This window comes from Ambystoma mexicanum, chromosome 2p, assembly GCF_040938575.1.
Source record: "Ambystoma mexicanum isolate Mex_15411 chromosome 2p, UKY_AmexF1_1, whole genome shotgun sequence".
NCBI lineage: Eukaryota > Metazoa > Chordata > Amphibia > Caudata > Ambystomatidae > Ambystoma > Ambystoma mexicanum.
In genome coordinates, this window is record NC_090923.1 from 603,306,738 (window position 1) to 603,327,647 (window position 20,910).

The 20,910-nt window shown below is 44.7% G+C and overlaps 1 protein-coding gene across 5 annotated transcripts in view; it reads right to left on the bottom strand.

The window, feature by feature from the left end:
* The window catches only part of SEMA3B (semaphorin 3B), a 600,182-nt gene that overhangs the window by 59,175 nt on the left and 520,097 nt on the right, over positions 1 to 20,910 (bottom strand). For all 5 annotated transcript variants that reach the window (XM_069644131.1, XM_069644132.1, XM_069644130.1 and 2 more), the window contains one exon: positions 9,077 to 9,146. In XM_069644131.1, the coding sequence (XP_069500232.1) occupies positions 9,077 to 9,146 (70 nt within the window). The remainder of the gene's footprint in view (positions 1 to 9,076; positions 9,147 to 20,910) is intronic.

Below are 20,910 nucleotides of genomic sequence, written 5' to 3' on the forward strand. Positions count from 1 at the left end.
GTTACAGGGGGTTACCATGATATGATAGGTTATTTATAACACGCTTAATACCCAAATACCCAGAGGTTTTTAAGCGCGGACCCAGGGATTGAACCTGTGTTGCACCATGTCGTCTTGCTTTCAAGGCGAAGCACGTTGCCGCTGAGCTATCCTCCCGAGACTATGTGCCACACAACATTTCTAGAGTAGATCCGAGAATGGCACAAGATTTCTTGGCATGCTAAATGGAATTACTGCATGCTACATATGACCTACATAGCATCTCTTCTAGCCACATACAACATCCACCAATATGCCGACATCACACAGCTATACCTCAAGATCGATTCCATCCATGGACGTCATTCCACCAAAATGCCAGGGGTAGTGGAAGTGACATCACACGACCCTTGACTCCTGATGACATCACAGGAAGTGATGTCATTTGACCCCACCCCAAAGTGAAATCGCGGGAAGCGATGGAACACGACCCTTCACCAGTTGACAAAACAGGAAGTGGCATCACATAGCATTGTACACTACGAAAAATATGGTTACGATATCACTAATGTGATGTACATTTCATACAAGAATGGATCGCCATATGTATCGTTAAGATCAGTGTGTAAAGGCCCATATTACCAAATGAATGTGAATGCAAGCAGATGTCCATGACCAAATGATAATGATGTGTTATTATATAGCACTTACGCTTAAGCGCTTTATATAGAAAAGATATACACCCAATATCACCCAACCTGTGTTGGTACTCATTTATCGACCTCAGAAGGATGAAAGGCTGAGTTGAGGTGTTAAAGAACAGACTAAATCAGTGAAGTGTGCCTGAAATAAACCTTTAATGAGTCTAGCAATTATTGTATAGAATTCCAGAAAGACATATTATTTGGTATTCCTATTCTTTCTTATTTGGGGTCAGTGCTGAATGTGTCATAGACTTGTGGCACTCCTGTTCTTATTTTTCTTCTTTTTTTTTTAAGGGGTCTGACCAAGAAAGCCAGCCACTCCAGAAGTAAAAGGCCACATGGTGCTGGCTCTTTACTCCTGGAGTGGCTGGCTTTTTTGTACTACAAAGCTTGCATTCCCAAAATAAAAATAAAAAAAGCGTTTCATTTCTTTTTGTTTTTAGAGGTCACAAGTGAGACCACAGAGGTCGCAAGGGAGACCTCAGAGGTCGCAGTTGCAACCTCTGTTGACCCCTAAATGACTTCCATGATTCCATCAAGGACATCCACAGGCTCATAACCTGCATCTCACTAATCCAGTCTTGGATGTCCAGTGCATACTTGAAGCTCAACCCCTCCAAGACTGAATTCCTACTCCTCACTAACAACACTGCACACCAAGACATACAGACCTGGCTATCAACCATGAGCCCTGAGGGCTTCACACCCAAGGTGACCTCCTGTGTTAAGCCCCTTGAGCTCCACATCGACAAACACCGCTCTTTCAATACCCACACAGCCAAGAAAATCAGACAGCTTGGTATCACCTCTCCCTCCTGCGGAAAAGTCAAGCCATTCCTACCTCCAGACAGCTTTAGATCCACTGTTCAAGCACTGGTCCTACCCCAACTGGATGGGAGGAAGGCCCTCCTCGAAGGCCTCCCGTCGTCCTCCCTTGTGCTCCTGAGACGTGTACTACACACAGCTGCACCCGGCCTCAATGGTCACCACAGATTCAACACATCACACTGGCCCTCATCGACCTTCACTGGCTCCCACTGCACACACACATCACCTTCAAGTATTGCTACAACATCTACAAGTCAGTCTCCCTCAAGTGACCCAGCTACCTCATGGAGAAACTCAGCATCTCCGATGGACAGAGCACCACCAGAAGCCAGGACACATGCAGACTTGAAATCTGCTGCTGCAAAAAGGAAAGGACCAGAAAACAAGCCTTTTCTGCCTACACCCCAAGACTATGGCACCTCCTCCCAGTCAGCAGCAGATTTGACCCCGCACTCCTACAATTCAGAAAATAACTCAAGACTCAGCTCTTCAAGGAGTCTGTCCTCCTCCATACCAAAGCCATCATGACGCCCCCGCGCCAACTCACTCGCTCGACACATCCACCCCTCTCTTCCCCACCACCGTGTACATCTGTACACCCTCCTCTGTGCTACCCTGCATCTTACCCCATCTGTATATTTCTTCTGCTCATACCTCTGTAAAGTGCTGTTTTATGCATCTGTACTATTGTATACTTCTGTAAAGCACTCCGCATTGTATCTGTATTGGTGTATACCTCTGTAAAGCGCTCCGTTGTTTCTCGAAGCTAAGTCTGCGCTCAATAAATACAATAATAATAAGAATGCCACACGAGGTGTAAGAATATAGCAGAAGTATTGGAGGGGCTATAAAAAAGGCACAGCATTCAATGCAGGGTGCCGGTGCCAGTGGTTCAGGTGGGGATACAATCCTGCATCATCCAGTGGAATCTCCACTCACAGATCAGTCTCAAACTGAACTCTCCTTTCTGGGGACCCAGTAATTATAGGCGGAAAGAAAGGTCATCGGCTTGACTAGAAGGGGAGCGCCTGATGGGCATCTGTGCTACAGCTGTCAGGCAGGGAAACTGCAGTCCCCGGACAAATCTGACTACTTCTCCTGTGGGCTCTACATAGTTCATACTCTGAGTTTGTAACAAATGACGTTATAAGTATGTTCAATGTTATACCTTTCATTTAGGGCGTTTAATGACACATTGAAGTAAGCGCTGCCTCAAACTTTTGTAAATATTAACTATCCCACTAAATGGTACATGTATTAGATACACAACTCCTTGCAAAGTATTGTGTACTGGCAAGCAAAGAAAGGTTAAAAATTGATGGGGAAGGTATCTTCACATCATTACCACATCAGAGTAGTATCGCGGTCTGAAAACCTTTGTCCAAAGAGAGGGATAAAAACCGTTTGAGTGGAAAGCAAGATTGTGACAGTGCAGTGTGGGATCAAAGGAATCGACTTAGACTTAACTTGCGGTCTCGCTTCACTGTTGAGCATATCCCCTCCCCCAGGATGCTGTGCCCATCCTTTATGTCCACTAGGGATTGCACTCCCATACGGAAGGAGAAGCAGTATGCAGAGGAGTGGGATCCCCGGGAGGTGGTGACGAAGGCCTTTATTTCAGAGTTGTGGTCCGGGATCCATTACGCTTATCCAGGATTCCCAGGCTGCTACTAAACGTTAAACGTCCCAGGGGAAAGGTGGTTCTGGTGGCCCTGCTCTGACAACCCCAGGGGTGGTATCCAATCCTCTGAGAGATGACCTATGCAACTTTGAAGTCAGAGGTTGGATCCGCAGTCTGTGGTGGTTTGCGAGGCCGTGGTCCTCATGGCCTGCAGGTTTTGAGGGACAAATGTTTACCCTGAGGAAATTTGCAAGCAGATGCCTGTTTTAGCAAATGGTCCTGGGCTCCAAGTATTGTCTGCTCCTATTCTGCTGCTTAGAAGGGCTGGATTAGCTGGTGTCTGTAAAGAGGTAGGATCCCATTCAGGCAGATGTAGTCCGTGCGGTTAGTGTTTTGGCAGACTTGGCTCCTCGGACATCGCACTGCACAGTTAACATTTCCACATCAGGCATCTTGACACACCATAACTTGGAGGCAGGACTACCAGTAGATGAGCATCCCTTGGTTTCCTTCTCCGCCTCATCATAGACATCTTTTCATATGGAATGTTGATGTGGTTCAATCGCTAGTTCAGGAGTAGCCTTCTAACACCATGCCGACATTGAAAGCATTGTCGGCCAAGTTGGTGACTCGTGTATGCGGTTGCATTCTGAAGGGCCTCGCACGTATATGCTTTAAATCTTAGAGTTCGAGTATTTACTCCCTTAGTTTTTTTCTAAACATAATAAAAAGGCTTTTCAGGTAATGGCATAAAATCTATGTGTTATCAGTTGTCTGTGGCAATATGAGTTGGTAATGGCTGAACACACAGGGGTGATGTGTTCATTTCTTTCCATAAAACCTTTAAACCTATGCCCCCATGGCCCTTCTTTAGCTAGATGAGTTAACTGGGTCATTAAAGAAGCAGGAGGTGATATGCCCATTTTGGCCTCTCCATGTAAAGTTTTATGGTCTTCAGTCAGACTGGTGGATCTTCTCTGATCTGCAGACTGGTCCAATGCGTCTGTATTGTATACGTTTTATTAGAAACCTATCATGCATCCTTCATCTGTGGGGGCAGGTGCATAATGGGAGCCTCTGTGCCCTGCCATAGAATGCCAGTTAGACCTGGTACATTTAAGACAAACAGGCGAGATTCCATTAATCATATGGAGGCAAGCATTCTCCGGCACTGTTGTTTTGAGTATTTCTGGATGAAGAAGGACATACTTTTTTGTGGGGGCTCCTGCCTATGCGGTCAGTTCTTAAATAAGCAGTGGCTTTCATTCCATTTCCAGGAGGGATGCTAGTGGGGAGCAGTGAGGGTTGCAGAACGAAAGGGGACTTGTTCCAAAAGATGGATGCTGCACTCGACACTACTGACCTGATTGGTGGACTATCGGGGAATTGGCTGGGAAATACAGGGGGTTGTGGGGGCTGTAGTTTGTGGTATCTTTGTTGTTTTCTGCTATAAAATAAACGAAAAACGTAAAGTGCATAATACTTACTGTCTGTCGCAAAATGACTAGGACTAAACAGCGTTCTATGAAGCGTGTACTGCAGACCTGACCCCTATTGGCCCTTCCCTATAGTGTCACTGAAAGCTGTTTGAGGTATTGGTACTATCCAAAGTGGCAGAGAAGAGGTGAGAAGCATTATATGGTGAAATACTGAATCAAATCACATCTGTCTGCTTCCAGGTGGACCTAACTGCTTGGTGTCTATATGCTCCCATAGCGGCAGGCACAGGAACATGCACACAGGGGTAAAGTGGCTCGCCCAGAATCCCACAAGTGAGTAACTGCTGCAATGGAATGAAGTGCATTCGTATCCCATCGGTTCCATGTCATTTCAACCAATTAAATTACTTTGTTGAAATGTACTTCGTGTGTGTTTTTTCGACATTTTACTTCGAAACTTTTTTGGGAGCGGCGGGAAGTGGTGGGGTGGTCTTCCCAAACCCTCCCTTCCTCTTCACTACTACCCCCGCCCTACCCTCTTTTACCTGCTACCCCACACAAATGCAGATACATATTCGAAGTATTTCGAAGAAACACCCACAAAGTAACATTACAGCGAAGTAATTTACTTGGTTGAAGCCACGGGATACCTGCTCATCAACTGAAGCTCCCCTAGGCCCCTGTGATATGAGAAGTCAGAGGCTGCCCTCTAATGTGTGGCCCTGTGGAGGTAAACGCATGTGCTTGGATATCATGCAAAGCTTTTCAAAGATGGAGTACTGGAGTAGATGATGAGTGCAATGCAAAGGCATGGAAATGAAGTAGGCCACATACTGCAGTGTGCCTTGGCACCATAACAGGTTGCAGAACAGTAGGAGGTACCCTTGTGTTATAGAGGCTGACAGAATGATACAAAAGGTGTTGGCACTTTGGAGGATCAAGGAAAAGTAGCAGAGGTCACTGAGTGGGAATGGGAGCCTTGCTATTGTGCCCCTGAATACTTCAGAAAGTGTTGGCACAACAGAGTGCAAACGAATGTTGTCATTGTCGCCGCTACAGGAGACCTCTGCACCAAAGCAGGACGCAGAAGGTTGTCGGAGGTCACAGAATGCCACCAGAAGCTCTGCTCCTGTAGAAGTGAGATGTTGATGTTAAATGTGCAGCACATCTGGCTTTGGCAAACTGATGCTGCACCATGATATTTTCATCAGCAAGATTTTTTAAGACACTTTCTATTTATTTGATTAATTACCATATATCATGTCTCACCCAAGCTATTTAGGTCTTTCCTATGTATGGACATGGGATCTACATTAAAACATTAAAAAAAAGCACTGCGAATCACTAAACCTCGCTTTTTTTCACAGATTTTGACACAGGTCATTGTAAATAAATGTGGAGTAGTCCCCCTGCAGCCTCCCCCACATACCCCGACCGTAATTAGTACCCCAACCCCCATCTATATTTTCGATGAGCTGTGTTGAAATCTGTTATAAAAAAAAAACAATGTTTTGTGATTCGCAGCAATGGTATTCAATGTTTTTGCTATGATATGAGTTCTTGCAGCAACAAATAAGCATTGCTGTCTCTCACATTGTATCTGGCACTTCTCAGGAAACCCTGACATTTCCACAGAAATAGAGGTTATGGTCACACCACTCGGTCTAGCAATGTCTAGTGTCATTTTGGTTTATAGTACTAGGCTAAAATAATGAAGCTGATCTGTGCTGCATGAACATTTCCTAAACCTACAAGGAACTTACAAAATGTTACAGAACAGACACTACTCCCCTTTATACAATCGATCATTAACGACCCTATCGCTAGGAATGACCCGTCCTCTTTAGTTGATCTTTATAATGACATTCTACGTGACGCCATTAACACAATGGCCCCATTAACAATGCAGAAGACCAAACCTTACGCTCACTTAAATACCTGGTTCACCCCGCAACTCAGAATGCTGCGAAAAAATAACATATTAGTAGAAACTCTCTGGAAGCAACAACCTATACTTAACAAAGACAACTTCTTAACAGCATCTTCAATTTATAAAAGTTCCATCCTCAACAGTTAAAGTGATATATACAATGACAGAATCATTAAAGCCAAGTCAAATACTAAAGAGGTATTCAGTATCCTAAGAGAGCTAGAATCACCTATACCCCCACCTGAGGCAGACACCAAAGACTCAACCTGGTGTACCAATATCCAGAAAGCCTTACAAGATAAGATTGAGCACCTTCAAACTAAAATAGAAGCAAGTAAACAGAGTATTACGACCAACTTATCTCAAATCTGGCATCCACCGGCACCCTCTCCCAACCCCCATAATATCTTCAAATTCTCTCCTCTCTCTACCAATGACATTGAGGACATAATAATCAGATTAAAACCTTCAAGATGCCAGGGGGACACCTGCCCTGCAACCATTTTTAAAGAGCTACCTAGGGAGATTGCTCCTTTTATAACCTCAATTATCAATGCCTCATTCGAAACGAGCACTGTTCCTACTAAATTGAAAGACGCCTGGGTCCTCCCCCTCCTAAACAAACCACCCCTTGACCCAAACATCCCCACAAACTATAGACCAATCACCACAGTCCAGTTTCTCTTGAAAATCATCGACAGGGCTGCATACTTGCAGATTCAGGCACACTTGGAAAACAACAACCTTTTAGGACTACGACAATCTGGCTTCAGACTGAGACATGGGACAGAAACTGCTATGATAGACCTTAAAACACAAATGGACAACATTAAAGACAAAGGTAACCTAGCCCTCCTTCTGTTACTCAATCTTTCAGCTCCCTTTGACTTAGTTGATCACAAAGTCTTATGCAACCACCTCACGACTGCAGCACACTTCTCTGACCAAGCTATCGCTTGGATCCAGTCATTCGTGGATAACAGAACCACAAGAGTGTTCTCACCTACAGCAGTGGCAGAACCTCCACCAGTCACATGTAGTGTCCCCCAAGGCTCTTGCGTCTCCCCTACGCTCTACAACATTTTCACTAAGCCTCTCTTTGACTATCTAGACCATTTGGGTGCCTCCTATACCAACTACGTGGATAACACCCGAATACTCATTCTTATTACTGGCGACTATAACACAGACTCTAAACTCCTGAACGACATTTACCTGATCATACAAGCCTGCATGGCAAAACATGGACTGTGCCTCAACGACAATAAGACAGAGTTCCTTCTTATATGATCTCAAACTAAACTCAATAGGTTGGACAAACGATTTGACTTCTTCAACATTGATGGCAATAATGTAAGAGTGTCTAAAGAGGTAAAAACCCTAGGCATGTACATCGACTCTTCCTTAACACGGACAAGACAAGTTAACGCGACAGCCTCATCTACAGCTTACAACTGTAAATTAATGCATGTAGGACCTTCCTATCCACATCCAATTGCATTACTATCGCTAAGGCTCTTGTCCTATCCAAATTAGATTATTGTAATGTCCTCTACAAAGGTAGTAACCATCGTAACCTAGACAAAATGCAAACATTACAAAACAATGCACTCAGATCGGTGCTTAATGTTCCGAGATACCACCACATCTCAGAGCTGAGACGTAGTGCACATTGTCTTACAATTAACGAAATAATTGTTCAAAATACTCTTGTTTATGCATAAATGTCTTGCCAACCAGGCACCCGAATACTTGAGCGACAAAATCGTACGAAGCCTCTCTGACCGTACTACTAGATCAGCCCAACAACACTGCCTTATAATACCAAGATTTAAGCTTCAGAAAGCCGGGAGCAACAGCTTCCCGGTTTTTGCAGCTAAAAAATTGAATTCACTGCCCACACCTTTAAGAATAGAACCATCCTACACCAACTTCAGAAGACATTTTAAAACTTGGCTCAACTCCCAAGACCTGTAAGCCGAGGCTCCGCCTATTACAGTATCTGCCCCGCCTTGTATTTGTCCTGATGTAACTTATGTATCCTCCTTGTATTCCTCTGTAATGTATTTTGCACCATATGTAACCTTATTAAACTACTATTTCTGATAATCTTAATCATATGTAATCTGTAAGCCTGTATTGAATTTTGTACCATATGCAGCTACTGTAACGTAACTTCTTTATGTAATTTTTTATTGTATGTAATATGTAACTTATGTAACTAAAACCAAAGCGCACAGATACCTAAGGTTTGGGTGTGCTATATAAATGCAATAAATAGAAATACAATTAGCTTATAAATGCATATCTCAGCTGATGCTAATGTCTCGCTGAGATACGTTCTTCTTCTTACAATATACCACAACATGTTTTCCAAGAACCGTGCCCAATTAGTATTTCTTACAGGACATTGGATATTTCATGTATGACAGGAGATGGCAAGGCAAAAAGACCCCAGACACACTGGGTGGCCTGATTGATCAGTTTCCAGAAGTACATATGTTCCTGGCTGCAACTTTGTCTCTGAGCGGGCACCATCCATACCCATGAGTCTTTATTACATGTCGTCTCTCACCTGGATGTTGAGAAAACTGCATAGACAAGCGGATTACGTCGGTCTCTGGTCTGCAGAAGAAAAACGTCACCTGAAAACACAAAGCCATAAAATGGGAGAGAGTTGTGACAACAAAATCAGTGAGGCAGGAGAGCGAAACACAGCAAAAACACAGTTTAGCACGGAGCACAGCCAGGGCTGTCAGAAGATGTGGTGAGGCCCGGGGCAAAACATTTGGTGAGGCCCCCTTACAATTTTTTGCACTCGGCCAGCGGCGGCACATCCGCAAACAGGAGACTTGAGAAATCTACCCTTGAGTTTGTGTGCAGGATCCCAAACATGGTTTATTACTACAACTCCATATCAACTACAGCAAAGTTAGATTTCTCTACTGAAGAAAGGTTCATGCCAGGCTAACTTTTTTATCATATGAATAAATATATATAAGATGGCATGAGCTCTCCACTGCGCCACCTCCAATTCTCTGAGGATTAGTCACTTTTCCAAGCAAAGAGTTGGGGGCAGATCTCTTTCCTCCGCTGGGGCCTTCCTCTGGAAACAGCCTCCCTGCCTCGCTGAAACTTGAGGAGATCTCCGGTTCCGGAAGCACCTCAAGACCTGTCTCTTTGCTTCTGCCTTCTCTCTTCCTCTCCCTTGCTGATCACCTGCCTGATCCATGCACTGGTCACCTGGTCAAGCTCTGAATTCGGGCCCAGGTCCCTTCCTGTCTTGTTGCAATCCCGCACTGCCTCTTGGCTCCCCTGCACTTGTGGTCTGTATCTGTAACCCTACAGTCCCCGCTCTTGCTCTTATTCTCCACCCGTTGGCTGCACATATGAGTACCCACACTTGCCATCCATTGGCTGCACTCTTGTTTCTCCTTTGTTACTGCACTTCTGCATCCTACCCCACCCTCGGCACTTCTCCCCTCCCCCCTCCCCTGCTCTTGCACAATCTGAATGGCACAAGGCCTAGTAAGATCTGTGTTTTGTCATACTCTTTTGTTTCTCCCTCCTTCCCTTGTCATGCCAAGAAACACTTGTGTACAGACACGTTATAAATGCCATATCATATCATTAAGGAGCACCCTGCCCCCGTGTGCGCATTAAAACACACATCATAAACAGTGACAAATGATGTACAGTGGAGGCTGGTACATTTCTGAACTTAAGAGGCTTAAATGCTTGTGGCAATTAGGCAGGATCAACAGAGCACAGTGAGGGAGCCCAAACCAAACAAGGGTTGCTTGAGGGGGGTTCTCACTCCCAAGAAAATGTTTGAAACATTGGGTTAAAAGTATGCATTTTACAGCACTTTCTTTGCAAAATTGGGTAGAAATCTATACAGTTTGCAATTGGTTTTGTATGGAAGCACATGGAAATTTCCAATAGTTGCAAATCACAAATTGTGCATAGGAACATTTTCCAGTACATTTCATGCCGCCTTTCCACGCGCGATATGCAAGTATAAAAATATATTCATGCTGGTTGTTCTAATTATGTCGATGCAGGCTGCATCAATATATGCCATTATTACCATGTACGGACTCCCAGCCAATAAAAATGCCATGCCACAGAAAGTATATCCAGGCTGACTGTGTACCTTAAGTGTTATTACTGGCTAGACTGGCCTACATTCAAAGTGGGCCAATTTAGCCAAGTAGTATGTTTGCTTTAACCTTGATGCTTAGCCCTGTGCATCAAGGGTAAATCAAAAAGAGCACTGGCAATGCTAACAGTTTGGGCATTCGTGTAGGCATGGGAAAGGCACGTCTGTATTGGTATTAGCTGGCCATTGTTAGTGCCAGTACAAAATGGTTTAAATACCTGAGCAGCTAACAGCAGTGCCTGGTAAATGCCTAATACTTATCCACAAGCCAAAATGGTTGGCTTTGCCAATGCTTATTTTTAAAAGAACTTCAGTGAAAGACACGCAGGGTGTTTTTAAATTGAGTGGCCAAAGGCAGACCTGATTAAGACATTTTTATTACACCAGTTATGTGTTTACAACTCCAATGATGTCATGAATTCTCAGAAGACTCCTTTGAGGAAACACTTGCAGGCACAATGAGGGCAACTTTTGATGGCAAGGCATGTTTAAAGCTAGCTCAAAGAGTTCCAGTGAGGAGGTGTTTTGGGTGGGGAGGGCAGGAACTGGGTAAGAATTGCCATAGGGATTAGCATGGCCATGAGAAGTCATTTCACTGTTAGCACCTGCATTCATATCCATACATTTTTAGGTAATTGAAATCGTGATGTGGGGTTAGCACTTGCATGCTAGGGGAGTGATTAGAAGGGAAGTGGTGACATGAGATATCTCATTCTAACAGCAGTCCTTAAGTGTGACGTTTCAGAAATGAAGGCAAGAGGTAGCTGCTTGTAACATTGAAGCTTCACCAGAATAGTCTCATTCGAAATGTGGAAAGATGTTAGGTGCCCCCACACAAGGAAGTTTGCGCCTTCCTCACAGCCTTTGACATTAGCGCCTCTCCCAACATTTGAAGTGTTAGTCCCCTTTCCCCCCTGACATTTTAGCCTAGGTGCACCTCTGATGCCATGAACCCACCCCTTAATGAAGTTAAGGGCGGCTACATTTAGGGGTGGTGCTCTCCTATCAGTCAGCGTGGTCATGCTGAGCAACGTGAGCACACTGACTGACAAGAGAGAACTCCTCTCCCATCAGTCACTGACTGACAAGAGAGAGCTCCTCTCCCATCAGTCAGCGTGATCACGCTGACAACGTGAACACATTGACTGACAAGAGAGAACTCCTCTCCCATCAGTCAGCGTGGTCACGCTGAGCAACGTGAACACATTGACTGACAGGAGAGGATTCCTCTCTCGTCAGTCAGAGTGGTCATGCTGAGCAACGTGAACACACTGACTGACAAGAGAGAACTCCTCTCCCATCAGTCAGCGTGGTCACGCTGAGCAACGTGAACACACTGACTGACAAGAGAGAACTCCTCTCCTGTCAGTCAGCATGGTCCTGCTGAGCAACGTGAACACACTGACTGACAAGAGAGAACTCCTCTCCCATCAGTCAACATGGTCACGCTGAGCAACGTGAACACACTGACAAGAGAGAACTCCTCTCCCATCAGTCAGCGTGATCATGCTGACAACATGAACACACGGACAGACGAGGAGTCCTCTCCTGTCTGTCAGCGTGGTCGTGCTGAGCAATGTGAACACACTGACTGACAAGAGAGAACTCCTCTCCCTGTCAAACTAGAAATTATATCGTGCCTCCTATTGCTATGAATATATGTATATTGGCCTACGCCAAGCTGCTAACAAACTGCTTATAAACTACATGTGAATAAACTCGCATTGCAAGGTCCTGACCTTAGAAACCATGTAAACTGTCATTTTGGGTCAAACCGCCATTTTAGGTTTTCTTGCTCTATAAAGTCACCATGTGAGCTAAAATGGTAGCCTATGTTATTCAGAACAGAACTCGATTGTCATGACCTCTGTACAGCTAATGTATAACTTGCCTGCAGGCCACTTGTTAGGGTCATGAGCTGAGACCTTGTCCTTCTGCTGACCTGTGTGCAATGGATTACCTGTATCACCGAAAATGATCTATAATTGAATGAGAACACCTGCTTAACTATGTTGTATAAATTAAGTCCCGCATTGTAATGTTAGGCCTAGAGCATACACTAACATACGTATAGATGAGCAGATGAACTAAATTTGACCTGGCAAGGGACCCTAGAGCAGTAACTTATTTATGGAATGGTTAACCCAAAGGAGGGCTGAACAGCAGGCTTAAAATGTATAAAAGCCTGACTGTTTCAATGAATATTTGCACTCACTGAGCACACCGAACCACGCCGGAGTTCGCTGTGTTGTACTGAGGGTCGATAGCTATCTGAATTTTGTTCTGTTCTTTTGTAACTGGATTCAGTATAAAATAAAGTACTTTGTATGTTCCTTTGTAACCTGTGTTTGGTGTGTTTCCTTTTTGGTTACCCTGCCTCATATTATTTCCTTGTTTTCACAGTTGGCGCCCGGAATAGGGACCCTCAAGATTGATGCCGGATTATTGAAGGTTGACGCACGCTATCGGACCGGGATCGGACGGTGTGACATAACGGGCCCGACTGAACGAGACGCGACACCTCAACAGCGCTGCACGATCCGTTCCCTGGACGATAGCCGTGTGGTCTGAGACGGCATCTTGACGAGGGTCAATTTTTTGAGGCGGGCAGATTTGCCGAAATCCCCATACACAAGGTAAAATTCGTTAGGTAAGTCCTTTGTAAACCGATCGGTCCTCCTTAGGTTTGGTCAGGTGAGTCGTTACCCGACTCTTAATTCAACCCTGACAATTTGAATTTGGCGCATTGTATCTGCAGACACAATTATTGACTAGGTAACACCGAGTATTTGAGAAATGCCTGGGAAATTGTCTAGCTGGTTTAGGGCATTATTCTGCAGCGATAGACAATCTTTGGAATTTAGCCGTCCGGCACCACAGGAGGGGTCGCCGGCATGTACTATGTACTGTAAGCATGGCATTGGAAGTGTAGTATTTAATAAAATTTGGCACAGACAAACCAGACATGCCTCCGAACTTCAGTGGGCAGTCAATGGTAGTTTTGAGATCCCTCGTATTGAAATTTTAATGTCAGTCTTGTTAAAAAAGAAGGCTAGAGCTGCAGCATTTGATGTTTTGCAAAATTGGAAAAGAGAAGCGTTGCAGCAGCTTAAAAGTAGTGAAAAACATGTGCGCCATCATAAAACAAATGCTGAAAAGGCGTTGTTATATGATCAGGACAAACAGTCTGAGTCGGTTAGGAATATGGACAGGGCTTTCTCACTCGGTATGCAGAAAATCTATCCTTCTAAAGATCTTCATGTTTCTGATGAGTTTATCGACAAATTGTTAAATGAACGAAGGCCTGGTGCCTCTGTACCACCTCCGTATGTTCCTCTTCCTCCTGCTGTACCTCTTCCTGCTGTTATTCCTGCTCTTCCTATTCCTCCGGTTGTTGTTCCTCCACCTGCTCCTCTGCCTCTTCCCATTGCACCAGTAATAGTACCTCCATTGAATTTGCCTGCACCCTCACTCCCAAGTAGTTCTGTACCGCTTGTAGTTGATCAGGGTGCGGGGTCGAGGATTGTTACTCGTAATACTGTTCCTACAGAAAAGAAACAGGATTTGTTTGCATGGGCTAAGCATTGTATGGAGAGAGATGAGCGAGCTAATGTTCTTGCCACACTTTCTAATATGGATAATTTTCCTGAGAAAAATGTTTTCATTGAAGGTTTAGGGATTCATTTATGTGTAATGTGGGGTAAATTAAATAATGCAGACCTCCCACAAGGGTTGAGGGACCTGAATACTTTAGCGTTTTCAAGAGACACTGGGAGAAGGTACATGAGCATGTTGAGAGGATATTTGAGTATAGAAAGGAGTTGGAAAGGTTACGGAATGAGGATGACGAAGAAGAAAGTATGTATGTACAGAAACAATTTCTTCCGTGTCGTAAATCGACATCTGAGGCGCGAATTTGTACAAAAGATGCGATTAGATGGATTTCAGACATATCGATAACTCCAGTTGAGGTATATGACACATACAGTCAATATACGCTAGAAATGCAGAGGAAACTGATACAGGTAATGGTAGAGTACCTGCAGGATGAATGTTTAAAGAGAAAGGTTAGTTGTCCCACAGAGTTGAGCATTTATAAGAGAGCTTTTTCACTTGACACTTCAACTGCTTTAGCGCTCGACTTAGCTCTGTTGCTTAGTAAGCGTTCGGAGTTGCCTACATCTCAGTTGCCTATGAGAGAGGTTCCTCCGACATTTGTCCCAAAGGTTGAGATTCCTGCTAATGCTGCAGCAGGTACACCTGCTGTGGACATTCCTGCACATTATGTATCGCAGTTTGTTCACGTCCCGTTTTCACGACAGGAAGTGAATACTATTAGACAAACTATTCCTGACATTAGGAAAAATCCGACAGGGTTCTATAAAGAGATAGAGTCTGTTTTGCAGTCCTCAGTGTTTACCCTAGGTGACATTGATTTGCTATTCCCTGTACTCCTGCCTGTAGATTTGTGGAAACAAGTTAGAACTATAGACGATGTACCAGGGTTGGGAGATACATGGGCTAACATAGTTAGGCTTGATGGGGAAAGGCCAGCTGGTGAGAGACCACCTCAGGTGACACTAACTTTGCCTGACAGAATCATTGCAAAACTGAAAACTATAATCCCCGAAAAGAGAATTATTTGGGACAAGCTTACGGCCTGTGTCCAAGGAAAATCTGAGGGTGCTACTGGGTTCTTTAATCGGTTCGAACAGGTATTCTCGGATTTCAGTGGACAAGACTTAGGCACAGAGTCTGGGAAAAGATTATTTGTGGACAAATTTGCACGTGGATTGCTGCCTGACATCCAGTCACAAATTATGTCTTCTGAGAGCGCTTGGCAGGCGAAATCCCAATCAGAAGTACTGCACATGGCTCAGTACTACGAGAACCGTGTCAATAATGAAAAAGATAGAGTCGAGAAGAGAAAAGGTGATTTGAAGACTAAAGTATTGTTACAGCAAATTGTTAGAGGCCCCAGAGGGGGTAGTTCGCAGATTATAGGTCAGTATGTTCCACAAGGGAATGTGCCCTTGGGTCCTGTGAATATTAACCAGTGTGCCTATTGTTGCCAGGAGGGTCATTGGCGTGCACAATGCCCCGTCCTTCGACAGAGGTCGAATAACACATTTGGAAATATGGGTAGACGATCCAGAGGTCACCCGGGTGTAGGGGGCCCTGGTAGAGGCCAGTTTTCGCAGGATCCCCAACAACCTTTTTCACAGGATAATCAGACTTCGAGTGTGGATACTAGAAACATATTTGATCATCCTTCTGCTGCATATCTATCTGAAGAGCTTCCTTTTGATGATATTTTGTTTCGTTAGGTTTGCCCGAAGCAGTGTTTGGAGCCTACACCTATTCCCGTTAATCAGAAAGGTCCCTACGTTGAAATGGTAGTGGGAAATAGGAAATTTCAATTTTTGATAGTCACTGGAGCACAGAAGTGCTCCATTGATCATTCTCGGGTTCCAAACATTCCACTGTCAGGGCAAACCAATGTTTCTGTAGGGTTTTCTGGCACACCAGTTGTTTGTCCGGTTTCTTCACCGGTACCTATTTCTTTGGGTCCCTTTACGGACCACTGTCCATTTCTCTTGACTTCGAATTGTGGAGAGAATTTGCTGGGGTTGAATCTGTTGAAGGAATTAAATGCGGTAATTCATTGTTCTTCTGATGGAGTGCGTATAACGATTTCACCACAGCAATGTTCTGTTTCGCAATTCTTGACTAGACCTTTGCCGCCAGAATTCAGTAATGTACCAGAGTGTTTGTGGGCAGTTGATGACAATGATGTTGGTGTTTTGCAGATTGAGCCTGTTAAAATAGTTTTGAAACATGGAATTAAGCTGCCCCGTATTCCACAGTATAAGATCTCAGTTGAAGGCGAGCAAGCTTTGAAGAGCATTGTTTCCGATTTTGTGCATCGTGGGGTGATTGAGGAGATTGCAGGAAGTTTGTGCAATAGTCTGATTTTACCCGTGTACAAAAAAGGTGATAATGCAATTCCATTTTGTTTTATAGTTGATTTACGTGCCATTAATAAAGTCGTCGCTCCGCAATTTCCAATTGTGCCTGATGTGACGACAATATTAACCATGATTCCAGCTACGGCTACTCACTTCAGTGTTGTGGACCTAAAGAATGCCTATACATGAGGATAGTAGATACTTGTTCGCGTTCACCTTAGGGGGACGCTCATTCACATTTACTCGTGCACCTCAATGTTATACTGAGAGTCCTAGTATTTATAGTAGGGCTTTGAAAGAGCAGCTTGATACCCTTGGATTGCCCCCTACTTGTACGTTGCTTCAATATGTTGATGATTTGCTTTTAGCCGCTGACTCTGAGAGCTCTTGTAAAGAGGGCACTGTGTTGTTGCTCATCCATCTAGCTAAGCATGGTCACAAAGCTTCGATTAAAAAGTTTCAATATTGTTGCCAGGAGGTCGCCTATTTAGGCTATCTCCTGTCAAAGGAGGGAAGAAGATTGACACCTGAAAGAATAAAACACATTTCTGGCATGTCTGTCCCAAATACACAAAAGGAAGTTAGAGCCTTGATAGGTATGGCTTCTTACTGTAGGTTATGGATCCCAAACTTCTCACTAGTGATAAAACCAATGTTGGCCTTGACGAAGAAGGGTATTTCTTCGCCATTGCCATGGAATACGGAGCATCAACATTCATTCGAGTTGCTGAAGACTGCATTATGTTCGGCGCCAGTTTTGGGCACACCGAACTATGAGAAGGCCTTTGTGTTGTTTGTGCATGAATGTGATGGATGTGCTTTGGCTGTATTAACGCAGGAACATGGAGGGAAGAATAGGCCATGCGGTGCCAAGATGTTTGTGCGCTGTTGCTGCTGCTGCTGCTGCGTCTGTAAAACAGAGTGAGGGAATGGTCCTAGGCCATGATTTAACCCTGATGGTGCCTCACTCTGTAGATATTCTATTGAACAAAACCCAAACGCAACACCTCACTTCCGCACGACTGACAAGATATGAATTAATCTTGTTTGCTCTCCACATTCAAATTAGGAGGTGCTGCATTCTTAATCCGGCTGAACTCCTACCTTTCCCGCAAAATACTGTTTGCAGTGACGAAGAGTCACATGACTGCCTGTATACTACTGAACAAGATACAAAAGGCAGAGTTGATTTGAGGGACACTCCTTTGGATAACCCACAAGGGGAGCGGTTTTGTGATGGCTCCTGCTTCAAACTACTGGATGGTACATCCACAGCTACTTATGCAGTCACTACATTGAGTACGGTTGTGGAGACCAAGAGAATTACGCATAACTCTGCGCAGGCCGCAGAGATTATAGCATTGACTCGAGCTTGTGAGCTTTCCGAAGGGCTAACAGTAAACATATATACTGATAGCCAGTATGCCTTTGGGGTGGCTCACAACTTTGGGAGACTTTGGTCAGAGAGGGTTTTTAACTTCGCATGGCACCAAGATCCAACATGGCTCCCTGATAGTACAATTGCTTTCAGCGCTTGCGCTCCCTAGTCAGTTAGCAATCATTAAGTGCGCAGCACATCGCAAGATTATAGATGATGTAGGGAAAGGGAATGCTTTCGCTGATCAAATAGCTAGACAAACTGCCTCTGATCTCTTCACGGAGATGTATGTTTCAAGGGAGACTGTAGATGCCTATGCAATGGATGAGGGTGTTGGGTCTGTACGGGATATCCAAGCCAATGCCACATTAGAAGAATCCAAGAGGTGGGCTAAGGGCTTGGGGAAACTCGATGATGATGGGTGTTGGGTGGATATGGTTGAAGGGAAATGGTTGCTTCCTAATGCCTATATAGTAATGATGGTTACCATGGCACACGGTCCCACACATGTGTGCACTCAACAGATCACGAGAATGTTAGAGAAAGTCTGGGTAAATGATAAGATTTCAAAAATTGCCCAGCATTATGTCCAAAATTGCATGATTTGCCTACAACACAATGTGGGAAAGGGGACAGCAACTCCAAGGAGGTAGCTTTGGGCCTCCTTCTGTCCCGTTTGAAGTGATTCACTTTGACTTTATTGAAATGGAGCGATGTAACAATCTAAAATATGTGCTTGTGGTCATTTGCGCCTTTAGTAAGTGGGTCGAGGCTTTCCCTGTTAAAGACGCTACAGCCATGACCACTGCAAAGACCATGTTAAAGGAATTCTTCCCACGGTTCGGTTTGCCGAGAGTTATCTGGTCGGATAATGGTCCGCATTTTATCGCTGCTGTAATTCTACAGATATGTACGGCATTGCAAATTGACAAACGATTGCATTCGGCCAGACATGCTCAGAGCGCCGGATTAGTGGAAAGACACAATGGTATCATAAAAAACAAGCTTGCTAAGACGTGTGCCGGCACCAAACTAAAATGCCCAGACGCCTTACCGATCGTGTTACTTTCAATGCGGACAACCCCTCAAACTAAGACTGGGCTCTCTCCCTTTGAGATGGTAATGGGGAGACCTGCTAATATTTGGGGTTTGCCTAAAAGCTGCGCATTGCGCGATGTAGAAAATGTACTTCTCTCCGACTATTGTAACCAATTGACTAAAAACCTGTTTTCAATTTATCACCAGGTGCGAGAGGCATTGCCGGTGAGGTACGAGGGCCCCGGTCACAGTCTACGACCAGGGGATTGGATCCTCGTTAAATCCTTCGATAGAGCGTCTTGCCTCGCACCACGTTGGAGGGGCCCCTACCAGGTGCTCCTGGTCACTCAGACTGCGGTGCGGGTAGGAGGACATCGCCACTGGATCCACGGCAGCCACACCAAACGGATCCCACACCCAGTGCCATACGATACAGAAGACGCAGAACCCCTTTCCGACATTGAAACCAACATACCCGAAACAGAAGACGGTGGAGAGAGAGTATCGGAGGCCGTTCCGGAAGTTGTAAGGCCCGACAAAATGGCCATCTTGCCTCCTTGCTCTCCCACTGCATCGTTTGTGGATCATCCATCTTCTGATCCAACTTCCGTTCACTCGCCACCTCCTGTGGGAAGTGACGACATCCTGTCTGCTGATTCTTTTGCACCGGAAACTATGAAGTATAATCTCCGCCCAAGGAGATAGGTTTGCAATACGGCTCTTGGTGTACAATTGAAAGAATTTGAGGGCTTGCCTTTTTTGGCCCAATTGCATAAAGGGTTCTGCTGGCTAAGGGTTGTGGGAAAAGACATTAAGAAGACGCGCGACCGGAGTCGCCAGCAAACGAACAATTGGTGTTTCTCGATTGAAGACGACAATGCCCGCATCCGCTACCGTTCGTACTGAACTTTTGGACAAAAATGTGACTAGGAGAGACAATGAGCAGATATGTATGGGGGCCCCGAAAACGTTGTGTTGCCTACTGGTGATAATCACGGGACTTTTAGTAACTGTTGGTTGTGGGTTTTGGTATTTGGAGAGAATGTACCCTTTGAATGATTTCCTACCTGTTGAAAATATAACTGTTGTTCCCACTCCTTCTGTGCAACTACATACCTTGTCACCTAGAGATCTTTTGCATAGACGGAATTATCAAAATAACACTCTACTTCTAATTATGAATGCTACCCATGCAATCTTTAACAGAACCAATTGTTGGATCTGCTCGCATTTACCGCAACATGGGGATAAGGGGCTAGGTTGGTATATTCACCCTTTACCTTTGACAACTGCTTGTTATGCTTCACTTAGAGCACTGTCCTTTGGCCGATGGAACGATAGCATCTCGGGGAACTTTGATGGCACTAATTTGAATAGTTTTGAGAAACGTGTTCTGACTCCCCTGGGATGCTCGCTTTTCGCAAATAGGAGTAAGCTCAATATTGCTTCTATTAGGCCTTCTGATAGACTGTCTCATCCTTTCCAATCTTTGATTTCCTTTAAAATGGCTCCGATAGGCAATAAGGATGCCGCGCCTCCTTCTTATATTGTTAACCATAGCCCTGATTCAGTTTCTTTCTGCATACAGAGGAATGGCACCCGGTCAATGGGAGATTTTAAAGGTTGTGCCAACGTTGCAAATTTGACTGGGGAAGACAGACCTTTGTATGTAGGCGAACCTATCTATTTTGTTTGCGTTAATGTAGCATTTCCATGGTTGCCCAGGGATTGGCAGGGAACTTGTTATCTAGGAATCCTGTTACCTGGGGTGTTTATAGCAAGTACTGTAGAGGTTTCGAAGGCTCGTCCACGGCGGGACGAGAATGGCGACACTCCAGCACAGGTTTTAGGAGATGTAGCGA